At 39.6% G+C, this 15,183-nt stretch overlaps 1 protein-coding gene across 2 annotated transcripts in view; it reads right to left on the reverse strand.

The window, feature by feature from the left end:
- LOC136863097 (calmodulin) overlaps positions 1-15,183 on the reverse strand; it is a 674,807-nt gene that overhangs the window by 628,611 nt on the left and 31,013 nt on the right. The window contains exon 2 of one of the 2 annotated variants that reach the window (XM_067139432.2): positions 10,350-10,394. The exons of the other annotated variant lie outside the window; for it this stretch is intronic. Within the exon in view, the coding sequence (XP_066995533.1) occupies positions 10,350-10,394 (45 nt within the window). The remainder of the gene's footprint in view (positions 1-10,349; positions 10,395-15,183) is intronic. 2 annotated transcript variants of the gene reach the window in all.

Genomic DNA, 15,183 nt, shown 5'->3' on the forward strand with positions numbered 1-15,183 from the left:
TTCTGGATTTCTGTTTCGTTTCCGCAGCCCCTCAATTCTTATCACTGCAGACTGATATTTGTACAGATTTAATTATTTCTCAGTATACGAGGCCAATCACCTTCAGAATCTCAAATAGATTAGTCCAATCAACATTATCGAATGTTTTTTCTATATCTACGAATACACGTAGGCTTGTTTTCCTTAATCAAATCCTCTAGGATCAGACATAAATTCAGGAATACTTAACGAGTTCCTACATTTCTTCTGAAACCAAACTGATATATCTCCAACTCAACTTCAAGTTGTCTTTCTATTCTTCTGTTAATAATACCTGTTAAAAGTTGGAAGCGTGAGTTTTCACACTTGTCGGCACCTGCTTTCTTGGCAAAAAGGGATAACGTCTAACATCATTCTATCATAAACTGGATGTTCCTTCTTCTGTATCATACATCTTATAAACTAAATGGGCTAACCTCGGCATGCAGGTATCTCCTAAAGCAGTAGGTAATTCTGAGGGTGCCATCAATACCAGGTCTCTTGTCCCTATTCAGATCGCTCAATGCTCTGTCGAATTCTGACCTCAAAATTGGGTCTCCTATTTCATCAGCATCAACAGACTCTTCTCGTTTGAAAGCAATATCGTAAAATTCATTCCCTTAATACAGTTGTTAAATATGTTCCTACCATATTCTGCCTTGTTTTCTTTCCCTAGAAGTGGTCTTCCATTTGAGCTCTTAATATTCATAGACCTAATTTTCCTTTCTCCAATGGATTCCTTGATATTCCTGCATGTAACATCTATCTTTCCTTCAACTATTCCTTGATCTTCCTGGATGTAACATCTACCTTTCCTTCAACCATTACAACCATCAACACCCTTTGCTCTTCTCTTGCAGCCATTCTTCCCTTATGTATTGCATTTTCTATCTACCGGTACTAGATTACTTTTTTTTACTAGTTGCTTTACGTCGCACCGATACAGATAGGTCTTATGGCGACGATGGGAGGGGAAAGGGCTAGGAGTTGGAAGAAGCGACCGTGGCCTTAATTAAGGTAGAGCCCCAGCATTTGCCTGGTGTTAAAATGGGACTAGATTCTTTAAACGCCTGTATTTTTTCCTGCTACCTCATTTTTTTTGCATTGTTGTATTTTCGTCGTTCATTAGTCAGGTCTAATATTTTTCGAGTTATCCACTGATTTTTATTTGATCTTAACTTTCCTAACTATTCATCAGCAGCCCTACTGATGTCATTATTCACGACTGTCCACACTTAACCTGTTGTGTTCCCTTCAGCCATTTAATTTATTTCTTGTGCGATATATTCCTTGAAATAGTTCTTCACACTCCTTTCTTTCAACTTACCTAGATCCTATCTTCTTGTATTTCTTCCCTTCTTCAATTTCTTCATCAACAGATGACATTTCATGACTATCAAGTTGTGCTCATAGTCCACGTCTGCTCCTGGGAAGGTATTGTATTCCAACACCTGGTTTTTGAATCTCTGCCTAATCATAATAACGTCTATTTGATACCTTCCAATGTCTCCATGTCGCGTCCGCTTATACAGTCTTCGTTTCTGGTATTTGACCCAAGAATTAGCAAGGACTAAATTATGATCAATGCAGAATTCAACCAGCCGATTTTCTTTTTCGTTCCTTTGTCCCAGTCCGAATTGTCCTACTGCATTACGTTCTCTTCCTTTACCTACCGCTGCATTCCAGTCTCCCATCACAATTATATTCTCGTTTACTTTTATATATTGTATTAAATCTTCCATCTCTTTCATATTCCTTCGCTTTCTTCATCTTCTGTTTAACTAGTAGGCATATTGACCTGCACTATTACGATGGGCATTGCCTTGGTGTCTCTCTTGACAACAATAATTCGTTCATTATGCAGGTCCTAGTAGCTCACCCGCTGCCCTACTTTCTTATTAATTACGAAACCAGCCCCTGCAATTTTCCTGTTTGATTTTGCGTTGACAATTCTATAGACGCTGACCATAAATTCTGTTCTGTTCTTCTTGCCAACGCAAACTACATCAGATATTAGTCAATCCATTTACCTTTTCAGAGTTTCTAACCTACGACAACGACTCAACTCAACTCCAATGTCAACTACTGTTGAATCATGGCTGAGAAATGATATAATGGATGCATAAATTTTCTCATGGAATTGGAGTGTGTATCGCAGAGATAGGATAGAAATGGTGGGAGGGGGAGTATTCATTCTGGTGAAAGAAAAATTTGTAAGCTACGAAAATGTTAAAAGATGACAAACATGAAATTATAGGTCTAAGGCTCATTTCTAATAATAATAGGCAACTCGGTGTCTTTGGAGTGTACAGACCGGGAAACGGTAGCGCTGACGCTGATTCAGAATTATTTGATAAGATAACCTGCTATGTGAGAAACGACATGGAAAGGAATGTGATTGTAGCGGGAGATCTGAATGTCAATTTTTTTTTGCTAGGGGCTTTACGTCGCACCGACACAGATAGGCCTTATGGCGACGATGAATGTCAATTGGGAAGGTAATGCGAACGATAGGAAGCGTGACCATCAAATGGCAAATAAGTTAATATGGGAAGGACAGCTGATTCAGAAAGTGATGGAACCAATAAGAGGGAAGAATATCCTGGACGTGGTGCTGGTAAAACCAGATGAGTTCTATAGAGAAACCGAAGTAATGGATGGTATTGGTGATCATGATGCTGTTCCTGTCGTAGTTAAAAATAAATATGATAGAAAGGAAAATCATAAAAGTAGGACTATTAGGCAGTACCCTGGGGCTGATAAAGCCTGCATGAGAGAGTTTTTAAAAAGTAACTATGATCGGTGGAAAACTGTAAATAAAAATATAAACAGACTCCAGGATGGGTATAAGCAATTGTTGAGGAATGTGAAAACAGGTTTGTACCTTTAAGTCCGGCTCCATGGGTAAATGGTTAGCGTGCTGGCCTTTGGTTAGAGGGGTCCCGGGTTCGATTCTCGACAAGGTCGGGAATTTTAACCTTCATTGGTTAATTTCGCTGGCACGGGGACTGGGTAAATTTGTGGTCTTCATCATCATTTCATCCCCCATCACGACTCACAGATCACTTACGGGAATCAAATCAAAAGACCTGCACCTGGCGAGCAGAACTTTTCCTCAGACACTCCCGTCACTAAAAACCATACGCCAGCTTTTTGTACCTTTAAAGGTGGGAAGGAACGGTAAAGACCCACCTTATTATAACAGAGAAACGAAGCGACTAAGAAGGAGGTTCAGACGGGAAAGAAATTGCTATGGAAGTTAGGAGAAATTGAAGGAACTTACTAGGAAATTGAATCTAGCAAAGAAGTCAGCTAAGGATAACATGATGGCTAGCATAACTAGCTGTCATACAAACTTTAGTGAGAAAGGGAAGGGTATGTATAGGTACTTTAAGGCAGAAACAGGTTCCAAGGAGGACATTCCAGGTATCATTAAGAGGAGTGTGTATGTGAGGATCTTCAAAGGGCAGAAGTGTTCAGTCAGCAGTATGTAAAGATTGTTGGTTCCAAGGATAATGTCCAGATAGAGGAGGTGACTAATGCTAAAGAAGTATTAAAATTTAATTATGATAATAATGACATTTACAATAAGATACAAAACTTGAAAACTAGAAATGTGGCTGGAATTGATAAGATTTCTGGGGATATGGTAAAGACAATGGGTTGGGATATAGTACCATATCTGAAGTACTTATTTGATTATTGTTTGCATGAAGAAGATATACCAAATGAATGGAGAGTTGGTATAGTAGCCTCTGTGTATAAAAGGACAGGGTGATAGACATAAAGCTGACAAATACAGGCCAGTAAGTTTGACATGCGTTGCATGTAGGCTTTAGGAAAGCATTCTTTCTGATTACTGTATATTAGAAATGTTTGCGGAATTAATAATTGGTTCGATGGAAGGCAGTTCGGGTTTAGGAAAGGTTATTCCACTGTAGCTCAACGTGTAGGAGTCCAGCAAGATATAGAAAATATCTTCGATTCAGGAGGTCAAAGGAACTGCATCGCGATTGTCCTTTCTATAGCATTTGATAGGAAGGATCATGAGAGACTGCTGGCAAAAATGTGTGAAATTGGACTTGACAGAAGAGTGACTGAATGGGTTGCTGTATTTCTAGAAAATAGATCTCAGAGAATTAGAGTAGGCGAAGCTTTATCTGACCATGTAATAATTAAGACGGGAATTCCTCAAGGCAGTATTATGGGACCTTTGTGTTTTCTTATATATATAAATGACATGAGTAAAGAAGTGGACTCAGAGATAAGGCTTTTTGCAGTTGATGTTATTCTGTATAGAGTAATAAATAAGTTACAAGGTGGTGAACAACTGCAAAATGACCTCGATAATGTTGTGAGTTTCACAAATAGGAAAAGTCCTCTCAGTTATAATTACTGCTTTGATTGGTTTAAAGTTTCCTTTGGCGATCACTGTAAGTACCTGTAAGTAAACACATAAATGGGATAGTAAGTAAAGGGTACACATCTCTACACATGGTTATGAGGGTGTTTAGGGTTTTTAGAAAGGATGTAAAGGAGAGGGCATATATGTCTCTGGTAAGACCCCAACTAGAGTATGGTTCCAGTGTAGTCAAATGTCGCGTCTGATTAACAATATGCTCTCAAACAGAATTATCCAGGTAGTCATGCATACAAATCACAGCAAAATAAAGGTACTTAACAATGGTTTACCTCAAGGATTAGTTCTCTCTCCATTACTGTTTAACTTGTATATTGCAGACATACCTGTCACGAGCTCTCGTCAGTTTGCTTATGGCGACGATCTGGCAATAATTAGTCAGCATTAGAATTAGTTAGCATTTGTGAATGCAGATCTGGATGTTTTGTGCACATACTTCAAAACGTGGTGCTTGAAACCAAGCCCTAGTAAAACGGAAACCTGCTTCTTCCATTTAAATAACCGGCAAGCGAATATCACCTTGAAAGTGTCACTTAATGGAAGTCTTCTCCCTCACAATGCCAACCCCAAATATCTTGGAGTTACTCTCGACCGAACGCTATCATACAGGAAACATCTAACCAACCTAGCAGCCAAATTAAGGTCACGCAACAACATCATTCACAAACTTGCTGGCTCCACATGGGGAGCTTCTGCATCTACTTTGCGTACTTCAGCTATGGCGCTGGTGCTTTCCACAGCTGAGTACTGTTCTTCCGTATGGAACAACAGCTCTCATGCAAAAAAAGTGGACACGGTCCTGAATGAAACAATGCGTGTCATAAGTGGCACAGTAAAATCTACTCCTCTTTTCTGGTTGCCAGTGCTCAGCCACATAGAACCTCCTAGAATTAGAAGATTGAACAACTTGTTTAGAGAATACAGCAAGATATTAACCAATCCTGATCTCCCCATCCAGGAAGATGCTAACGTCAGATTCAGCCGCCTCAAATCAAGATCTCCTCCTATTCAAACAGCACAGGAACTTGTTAGAAGGGATTTCAGTCCAAAAGCAGATTGGCAACAAGAGTGGAACAGCGTAGCTCCGACTCAATAGCGGGCATTGTTCAATTATAAGAATCTTCCAGCTGGCTTTGATTTACCCCGCAAGACTTGGGTAGCCCTCAACAGAGCCCGTACTAACCACGGGAGATGTGGTTCAATGATGTTTAAATGGGGTATGAGATCTTCCCCAGCCTGTGACTGTGGTGCAGTTAAACAGACTATCGACCATATCGTCACCGAATGCATTGGAAGGGCATTCGCTGGATCTAGCCAGGACTTTGTGGTGGCTTCTGCTGAGGCCATACAATGGCTAGAGAATTTGGATCTAAATCTTTGAACCCTTTTGCTTGCATGATTGTTTTCAATGTTATGTGTATATCTTATAATTATGTATATAATGGTTTGTGCTTACTGTTCATTTATATTTAATCTTTGTATTGTTTTGTGTACGTTACCATACGCTAATAATAATAATAATAATAATAATAATAATAATAATAATAATAATAATAATAATAATAATAATAATAATAATAATAATAATAATAATAATAATAATAATAATAATAATAATAATAATAATAATAATAATAATAATAATAATAATAATAATCAGGATTTCTTGATTCATGAACTGGAAAAATCCAAAGAAAAGCAGATCGATTTGTTCTGAGTGATTTCCGAGAGAAGAGGAGCGTTACAAAAATATTGCAAAGTTTGGTCTGGGAAGACTTGGGAGAAAGAAGACGAACTGCTCGACTAAGTGGTATGTTCGGAGCTGTCAGCGGGTAGATGGCGTGGAATGATGTTAGTAGACGAATAAGTTTGAGCGGTGACTTTAAATGTAGGAAAGATCAGAATATGAAGATAAAGCTGGAATTCGTGAGGACAAATTAGGGCAATTATTCGTTTATGGGAAGAGAAGTTAGGGATTGGAATAACTTACCAAGGGAGATGTTCAATAAATTTCCAATTTCCTTGAAATCATTTAAGTAAAGACTAGGAAAATGACAGGTAGCTAATCTGCCACCTGGGCGACTGACCTAAATGCAGATCAATATTTATTGATTGATTGAAAACATCTCTCACCCACATGTAATAAGTGGTAAGGTTTCTATCACTACCAATTTGAATTATATACTTTGAGCTAAAGGGGTGTTGTAATGTTTTTCCAGGGTTAAAACCTTCCATAATCATGTTAATATCATGTTAATATCTCAAACATCTAACATTTCACGCTCCGACTCGCATAATGTTGGTATTCATCTTCCTGATGATTGTCCTCTCTAGTGTAGTCCTCACCCGGAGATCCGAATATGGGACTATTTTACCTCCTAAATATTTTATCCGAAGGGAGCCATCTTCATTACTCATTCATTCATACAGGGAGAGTTGCATATCGCGGGGGTCAGTTGCGGCTGTAGTTTCCGGTTGCTTTCATCGCTGTAGCGGTATCAACAAAAGTAATCCATGATAAATATTATTACAAGGCTTGTTCCAGTTGAAAACGCTGGTTTTAGACTTAAGCGTAGTTGCATCGACCATTTTCTTGCAATAATAACTCACGCTGAGACAGATATCGAAAAACGATTGAATAGTTGTGCAGTTTTCGTAGACCTTACAGCCGCTTATGATACGATTTGGAGAGAGGGAGTTGTGTGTATGTTCCTCAGACTTGTGGGTTTGCACGGTAATGTCACAATTCACTAACAATATGTTATAAAACAGATTGATCGAGGTAGTTATGGACAATGAACATAGCAAAGTTAAGAAAATCGATAATGGTCACGCTCAAGTATCTGTGCTCCACCATTGCTTTTTAATTTGCAAATTGCAGGTATATCTTTCACCACATCACGGCAATTTGCTTATGTTCACGATCTGCAAGTAGTTACCCAGCAATCCACCGTAGATGTAAACAATTCCATTCAGAGACCTTGGCATTTTTTGTGAGTTCTTTGATAAGTGGTGTCTAATTCCAAACATCACTAAAAGAGGAACCTGTTTCCTCCATCTAAATGAAACATTAACTTCAAGGTACTACTCCATGAATCTCCTCTACCGCATATTGCCACCCCAAGTACCTTGGAGTAACTCTTGATCGGACACTAACTTTTAAGAAACACTTAATGTACTGTATAGCGCCGCTAAACTCAGGGGAAGGAACAATATCATTCAAAAACATGCGGAATCCACATGAGAAGCCTTGGAATTCACTCTTCGATCATTACCAGTGGAGTTAGTATATACTTCAGCTGAGTATTTCTGTTCTGTTTGCCTGAATAGCCCTTATGTTAAGAAGATAGACCCAGTCCTGAAGCAGACAATGTGCATTGTCAGCGGTGCAGTCAAATCTACTCCACTCTTTTGGTTGCCAGTGTTGAGTTACATACCACCCCAAGAATACTAAGACTAAATAATAATCTGGTCAGTGAGTTTCATGAAATATTAACGAACCCAGCTTTCCCCATTTATGACGACTTTGGGAATCTGAAATCAATATCTCCTTCCGTTCAAACTGCCAGGGAGCTCACCAACAGATTCTAGAATGGACTTCGTTAGTGGCAACTGGAGTGAAGCAGCACAGCTCCAAATGAGTGGCAAGCCTTATTTAGTGTTCAGCATACACCAGCTGGCTATAATCTCCCAAGAAAAACCCGGGTTGCCCTCAACAGAGTTCGCACAAAATCATGGACGGTGGGGCGCATTGCTACATAAGTGAGGTATGATATCCTCTCCTGAGTGCAACTGCGGTTAGGAAAAGCACAACATTCGGCATATTGCCATTGAATGTACACGGAGATCATACTCGGGACCACTGGAAGACTTTTTTGGGCAACAAATGAGATTATTCAATGGTTGTACAATTTAAAATTCAGTTTATAAACTCTCCATGAGCTTGGTTGATTGTATATTGTTTCATTTTGTTTTCCAATTACTTCTGTGATTTTTGCTTTATATTTATAACACTGTGTATGAACCATAAGCTAAATAAAAAATAAAAAATATAACATGGCCATATCAGCCAATCAACCCGACTGCCACCCTTTCAACTTCAGAATGGCTGCTGCCTTAGCTAAATTTCAAGTTTCCACTCCCAAAATGCCGGCAGCAGTGCCCAGAACAGTACATAAATAATGTAAAACAAACTTCTCTTAATTTCATTTCATTCCGTTCAGGACCATTACTTACCAAGTACGAGCACTACCCATGACTTAATAATATAAACACATTCCTTTCTTTAAATACGTGAAAACGGAACCATGCAAAATTGGAACTATGAGTTAAATTCTGAACTAATAAATGTTCTTCGTTCGGGTAGGATTTTGTTGTTCTCCGAACGTTATATGCAGGTTGCGAGTACATTACTGTAATATTTATCAAGGTGACTGATGTACCCCTACTCGGTCCTAGGTGATCAGTCTTCCCGGGAACCGATATCATTTACATAGACCTCTAACCTCAGACAGAATACGAGTTGGGTAAGAGCACCGAAGAGTTCGTATTTTTGTTTGTTTATAGATTTTGTGAAACAAAATCCCAATTTTAGGGCGGAAATATGCTTGATCTATTCTTTGCTGAGTTAGCTAGAGCTCAATGTAATAATTATTGAAACTAAAACAATGGGGTCTGTTGGTTCTATGGAATAGCGGATTAACGTATTATTTGACAACTGAGGCCGTCAAAGTACGCACTTACTTTTCACAAGTGGAAGGAAAAGTGGGAACGATGTCAGTATTGAAAAACGTATTCCATTTAAGTATTCAAAACACTCATGTTTGATGCAAAGTTTACATACGTATGCTTTAGTCAATGGCCGACCCTGACATATTTGTTATAAGCCCAGTTTCGGCAGCTCAGGAACCGAATCCAATGTTTGCAAGATTTAGATCTAGATTTACAATTAATAGATGCTGGGTCTTCATCACCATCGTCGAAGTTCTCCACTTCACCACCTTTTCTGAGTTCTCTTTAGACATAGCGTAACGCATCATTCAGAACATCACCTATCACTACTTGTGTAGTTTATAAACTAAATAATCACTGAATACAGAGCACAGGGCTAGGTACAGATAAAAGTTATAATGAACGGCACAGTACCAAGAATCACCAATTACATATAAAAAGTAGTCTACATTGTTGCTAGAAATATAACAATGAAGAAGTGGCCAACAATTAAAATTGCGTAACTTCTCTTATCGTGATGCAATTACAACAAAAGCTTGCTAGCAAGTTAGACAATTTAAGAGTAGTAGGGCCTATCCCCTGTTCTCGGTAGCCGGGGCAATCTACTGGATAAAATGTGAACCACCTACTCTTGAGCAGCCTTACCTTACATCAATCACCTTCATAAAGAATACTGCAATATATTCAGAACATCGACAATCTGCACATACTGTACACATACAGTCCAACTCGGACGAAGAACTTAATTACAGTTCAACTAAACGTGAACACTTCATCTCAATGATCCGAGCTAGGCCGATTGTTTGCTACTGCGTCAGGCAGATATTGTTTTAGTGGATGAAATAACAAAAATCACAGAAATATTCTCTGATATTATATTTTTACGTAAATAATTTATGACGAAAAGTCAACCAACACTAAAGCATCAAAAACCACCTCATTAGCAAGGCTAACCCTGCCATTTGTCCTCATACTTCAGTCGCAGTCTCTTCCTTCAGGTACATTACATTATATTACTGAACTTACCTTCTACCTGTAATTATTTACTAGAAAATAGTATATTATCCCTTCCCTAGTTACTCATGCTGCTACTAGGAGTTATATAAAGAAATGAAGCCTGTTTTAAGCGTTGCGGCAGAGTGTAAATCTATTCTAACCTAACAAGAGAGATGTACTATACCTGACTGAGACTCCTAAAGCTACTTGTACTGGCACTACTCCGGGCCTGGAAAAGAAAGAGATAGACAGAGAAAGAGAGAAGAGGAGAGACAGAGAGAGAAAAGAAAATAAGAGAGCATATGTCCACCCTAAGTCCTGAGTTCACTTCGTACGTAGTATACTACTGCAGTCGTCTCTCACAGACGTACATAATAATATCACACTTGCACAACTTCCATACGTTGTTTATAAAAATGATGAGTTCTGAGTTATGTCCGTATAAGGTATCACTTTATCGGTACTCGCTTTTATTGCAATCATTATAAGTACATACGATGTAATGAGAACAATGTTTTGAGGAATAGGGGAATGTTTTGCCTATCCCACTCGACATTTCATTATCTATAGAATACAGTTTTATTCAGTTATTCTAATGATGGAGGAGAACGTGTCGATTGGATGTAAGATGATCGAATTTTCACCCAATTTGTTTCATAACCAATTTAACTCTCAAACTTCCCTCAATACTACAGAGAAAATGTTATTTAGCAACAGGAGTCATTGCAATGTAAATTTTTATATGTAGTGCTTGTAAATTCCACTCTTTACCGAAGAGAGTCCACACCACTTGTTCGACATTTCTACGTTATTTGCTGTAAGACTGGTCACATTAATACATCATGGTATTGTAACTACTTTACAGACAGTCTGCTATAATACTGAAATCAGTTTTTCTGACTTATTTCAGGTCGAGAATCTGTACCAATTTTAGCCAACTTTCTTCACTTTGTTACAATCATTTCTTGTGTATCGCAGTCATCGTGACTCATTCGAAGTTTGGCCAGAGGTTTAAGTTTGGATGTTCTTCTTTGCACCACTTGATTTTTATATGGAAATTCCACTCCAAGATCTGCCTGGATTCGAACCTTGTCCATTTGGGTGGATGACCAGCAGCTATGTCACTGTAACAATTAGGCCCTGGATTACATTTCAATATGAATTAAAGCAATCTCTGACGTTATTGTCTGAACCGCATGTAAGTGATATATATACGAATTTTCGATAATGGTCAATATAATGTGATTTTGGCAGTTCTATTACGACAGGTAAAGGGATCAGAATCATCTCGAAATTGAAGATGAATCAGTTCACCATATTATTATTAGGGATGTATATGATTCACATTTTTCGTAGTTCATTAGCTTATTTGTACTTACTAAGCGAATTTCCATGTTAGTGTGTTTCTGACTAGCAACTCTTCGAGCTCAAGAAGAGCCTGCGCCTATTCATTATAGCGAAGTATCCACAGCAGTTTCTCCAAGATACCTACGTAGTCCTCAAAGAGATCATTTCATCGTAACAAAAGGTGAATGAGGGAATGTAGGGTTTACTAAACATAAAGTTGTAATCAATTTTAGTAAAAGTGCGATTCCATTTCGTGTGAATTGCGAACATGAAACTCAAATACAAGTGTGTGTATTGTTCATTTAGTACGACTGCAGTAATATAAAGGTGAAGTCACTAAGTTCGAGACTTTGTTGCATAGTTTGTGGTTAAGGATTTTTCATGTGCTCAGTTATATTCTGAACTAATCCTGTATTCTCCTTTGAATAGCATTGAACTCTTAAAGACGCCTTAATGCGAATAGTCATTGAAAATTCACAATTTGATCTTCAGTGTTTTTAATGGAGTAAGCTTTTGGGACTGTAAACGTGTATAATAAGTGCATGTTCCTGCAAAAAACTAAACCAAACCAAACTCCCCGGAACAACCATGGCCTGCCAGGCAACCGCTGCTCAGTCCGAAGGCTTGCAGATCATGAGATGTCGTGTGGTCAGTACGACGAATCATTTCGACCGTTACCCTTGGCTTTCTAGACCGGGTCCGCTATGTAACAGTCCGGTAACACCTTAATTGTAATAACGTAGGTTGAGTGCACCCTCAAATCAGCCCACAAATGCAGGTAAAAATCCCTGACTTTGGGAATCGAACCCAGGGCCTCTCTGTAAGAAGTAGATACGCTACCACTACGCCATTTAAGTGTAGCTGGATCATTACCACTGCCCCCCAGCTCCCAGTTGTCTTTACATTTCCTAAAGTAAATACACTTCTCCTGGTGGACATAATCAAACTCAACAACTTTAATTGCCTAAAACCCACGAAGAATTCTTGTAAATAGTATATTTTAGTTAAAATAAAAAACTAGTATGACACTAACCATGTCCGATATTTTGATTAAAAAACGTGTTCTTCTTGAGGAACCACCTTAATACGTAAAAGTGCTTTTTGGATACACTTGTAAGTCATTGTTGTTGTTACTACCGTTATTAACTAGCACAGAAAGATTTACATTCCACTGAGTGATACCTTTCGTGGAAATTGTACCTAACGTTGTGGCAGAAACTTGAATTTTGAAATATGATTTGTTATTCTTTGCATCGCTATTGATAAACAGAGGAAGATAGATATTTGATAATATATTAATAATAATGTTATTTGCTTTACGTCCTACTAGCTACTTTTACTGTTTTCGAAGATGCCGAGGTGTCGGAATTTAGTTCCGCAGGCGTTATTTTACGTTCCACTAAATCTACCGACACGAGGCTGACGTATTGGAGCACCTTCAAATACCACCTGACTGAGCCAGGGTTGAACCTGCCATGTTGGTGTCAGAAGGCCAGCGCCTCAACCGTCTGAGCCACTCAGCCCAGCTTCGACATTTACATGCACTTTTCCGTGGTAGATTTCAAGAAGTCCGCCACTGTGGTGTAGTGGTTAGTGTGATAAGCTGCCACTCCTCGAGGCACGGGTTCGATTCCCGGTTCTGCCACGAAATATGAAAAATGGTACGAGGGATGGAAGGGTCCAATTAGCCTCGGGAGGTCAACTGACTAGAGTGGGGTTTGATTTCCAGATCAGCCATCTTTGAAGTGTTTTTCTGATGTTCCCCACTTCTCCTCCAGGTAAATGCCAGGATAGTACCTAACTTAAGGGCACGGCAGCTTCCTTCCCTCTTACTTGTCTGTTCTCTCTGATCATCGCACAAGGCAATTGTTCACCGTAGCAGATGAGGCCACCTCAGTGAGTCTGACGGAAAAATCAACCCCGGAGGGTAAATGGATTAAAGAGAAAAAGAAGAAGAAGTCAAGAAATTAGCAAGGTCTGGTAACTTTGGAAGAAATAGTTTCTCGCATATGAACCTACAAAGTGACCCTTAGAACAAGGAGGTTTTTCGGATAGGTATCCTAAAAATGAAAAGGAATGGAGGAGTATATCTTGTGACAGTCCACACTTCTGGAATTCATATGTACATAATACGTTTATCTACAGTGCCTAATCACCCATAGAAATGTAGATATTAGTTAATTTATAGTTCATACAGAAGCGTGGTTAGCCGGCTTTGGTATCGCTTCAGATGACCATTTACTGGAGTTGGAAACTGATTACATTTCATTGCACTGAAGTAAGTTGAAAGCTGTGTTATTAGTATTTAATATACAAGTATAATATAATTTTGACTCAGCTGTACGGCAGGTGTAATGGACTGAAGATGGAAGCAGATAAACTGGTTCCGTTATTGTGACTAACTTCATTTTGACCATTTCCTTGATATATAGTTGTGGTCACAAGGTCGTCAGTGTCTCTTGGAGACGTCAAATCGGGTTACTGCAATATTAGTGAAGGAATTTAAAAAAGCTACGATGACCTACGGGAAGATTTAGACCGTATAAAAGAAATACAAAATCATCTCTTATAGGTCATGAACGCTGTTGGAGGAGTTAAAGGTAAATGCTTCCACTTTCCGTAAGGTCGGTAGATGCAGAGTTGGTCTCGACCAATAAGTGGCCACGGCTGGTCCATGGTCCAACAGCTCTGCACTCCGACCGGCCAACCGAGAAGAGGAGGGGTGGCCACGGCTCTACCATGGCTCTACGCCTCTGCATTCGGGAGACGGGACAGGGCTGGACCACACGGCTGGCTCCAACCGTCGGCTGTCCTGAGAATGATTTTCCGTGGTTTTCCATTCTCCTGCACTAAAGCGAATGCCGAGACAGTTCCCAGTGTAGCCCACGGCCGCCAACCCCCTCACATTCTCCGTGCATCTCCTTCACCGCAACAAATCTCCCGGCCTGAGAGACGGCGTCACTCTGTGAGAGGCCCGCCTCCCCCTTCAGGGGAGGATTGAAAACATTTTAGTACTAGTACCTTCCGTAACGTCGGCACTAAATGAGATGATTGACCAATTTTGCTATCATCTCCCCACCACCCCCGTGCGCTAATCAATCTGATACTCATTTCTGGTGTAGGATAATTGAACTCCAGGGCCATATGTCCCTCCAGAAGTGGAAGTTTTGTTTCTAAATTGTTCGACTTTCAGACAGGAAATCGAACCCCTGTCCGGGTGAAATGTGAATGCTTTTACCGTCTCGGAGAGCCAGTCCCCATTTTCACTAGACAAGGTACATTACATAAACTGTGTACATTAACATACGAAGAACCGAGCAAATCAGCCGTGCGGTTGGGTTGCGCAGCTGTGAGCTTGCACTCGGGTGGAAGTGGGTTCGAACCCCACTGCCTGGACATGGATGCTACCCTCACCACCTCCATCGCATCGGAGTGACTACCACGACAGTTTGCCCACATGACGATTACGATGATGCGTATCTGAATCACATATTCTTTTCTTGTTCCAGGTGTGAGCAACATCGAACAAAGTTATTCGCCCAGCTTCGGTCACTATATATACAATTCCCCACAAATGTTAACATTCTTCTTCAAGACCACGATAGCAAAATCTACAGAGCACTGATCCAGTTTCTACAATACACCAGTCTAACTCTATAAACCCTGATGCA

The sequence above is a fragment of the Anabrus simplex genome, chromosome 2, assembly GCF_040414725.1.
Source record: "Anabrus simplex isolate iqAnaSimp1 chromosome 2, ASM4041472v1, whole genome shotgun sequence".
NCBI classification, from domain to species: domain Eukaryota; kingdom Metazoa; phylum Arthropoda; class Insecta; order Orthoptera; family Tettigoniidae; genus Anabrus; species Anabrus simplex.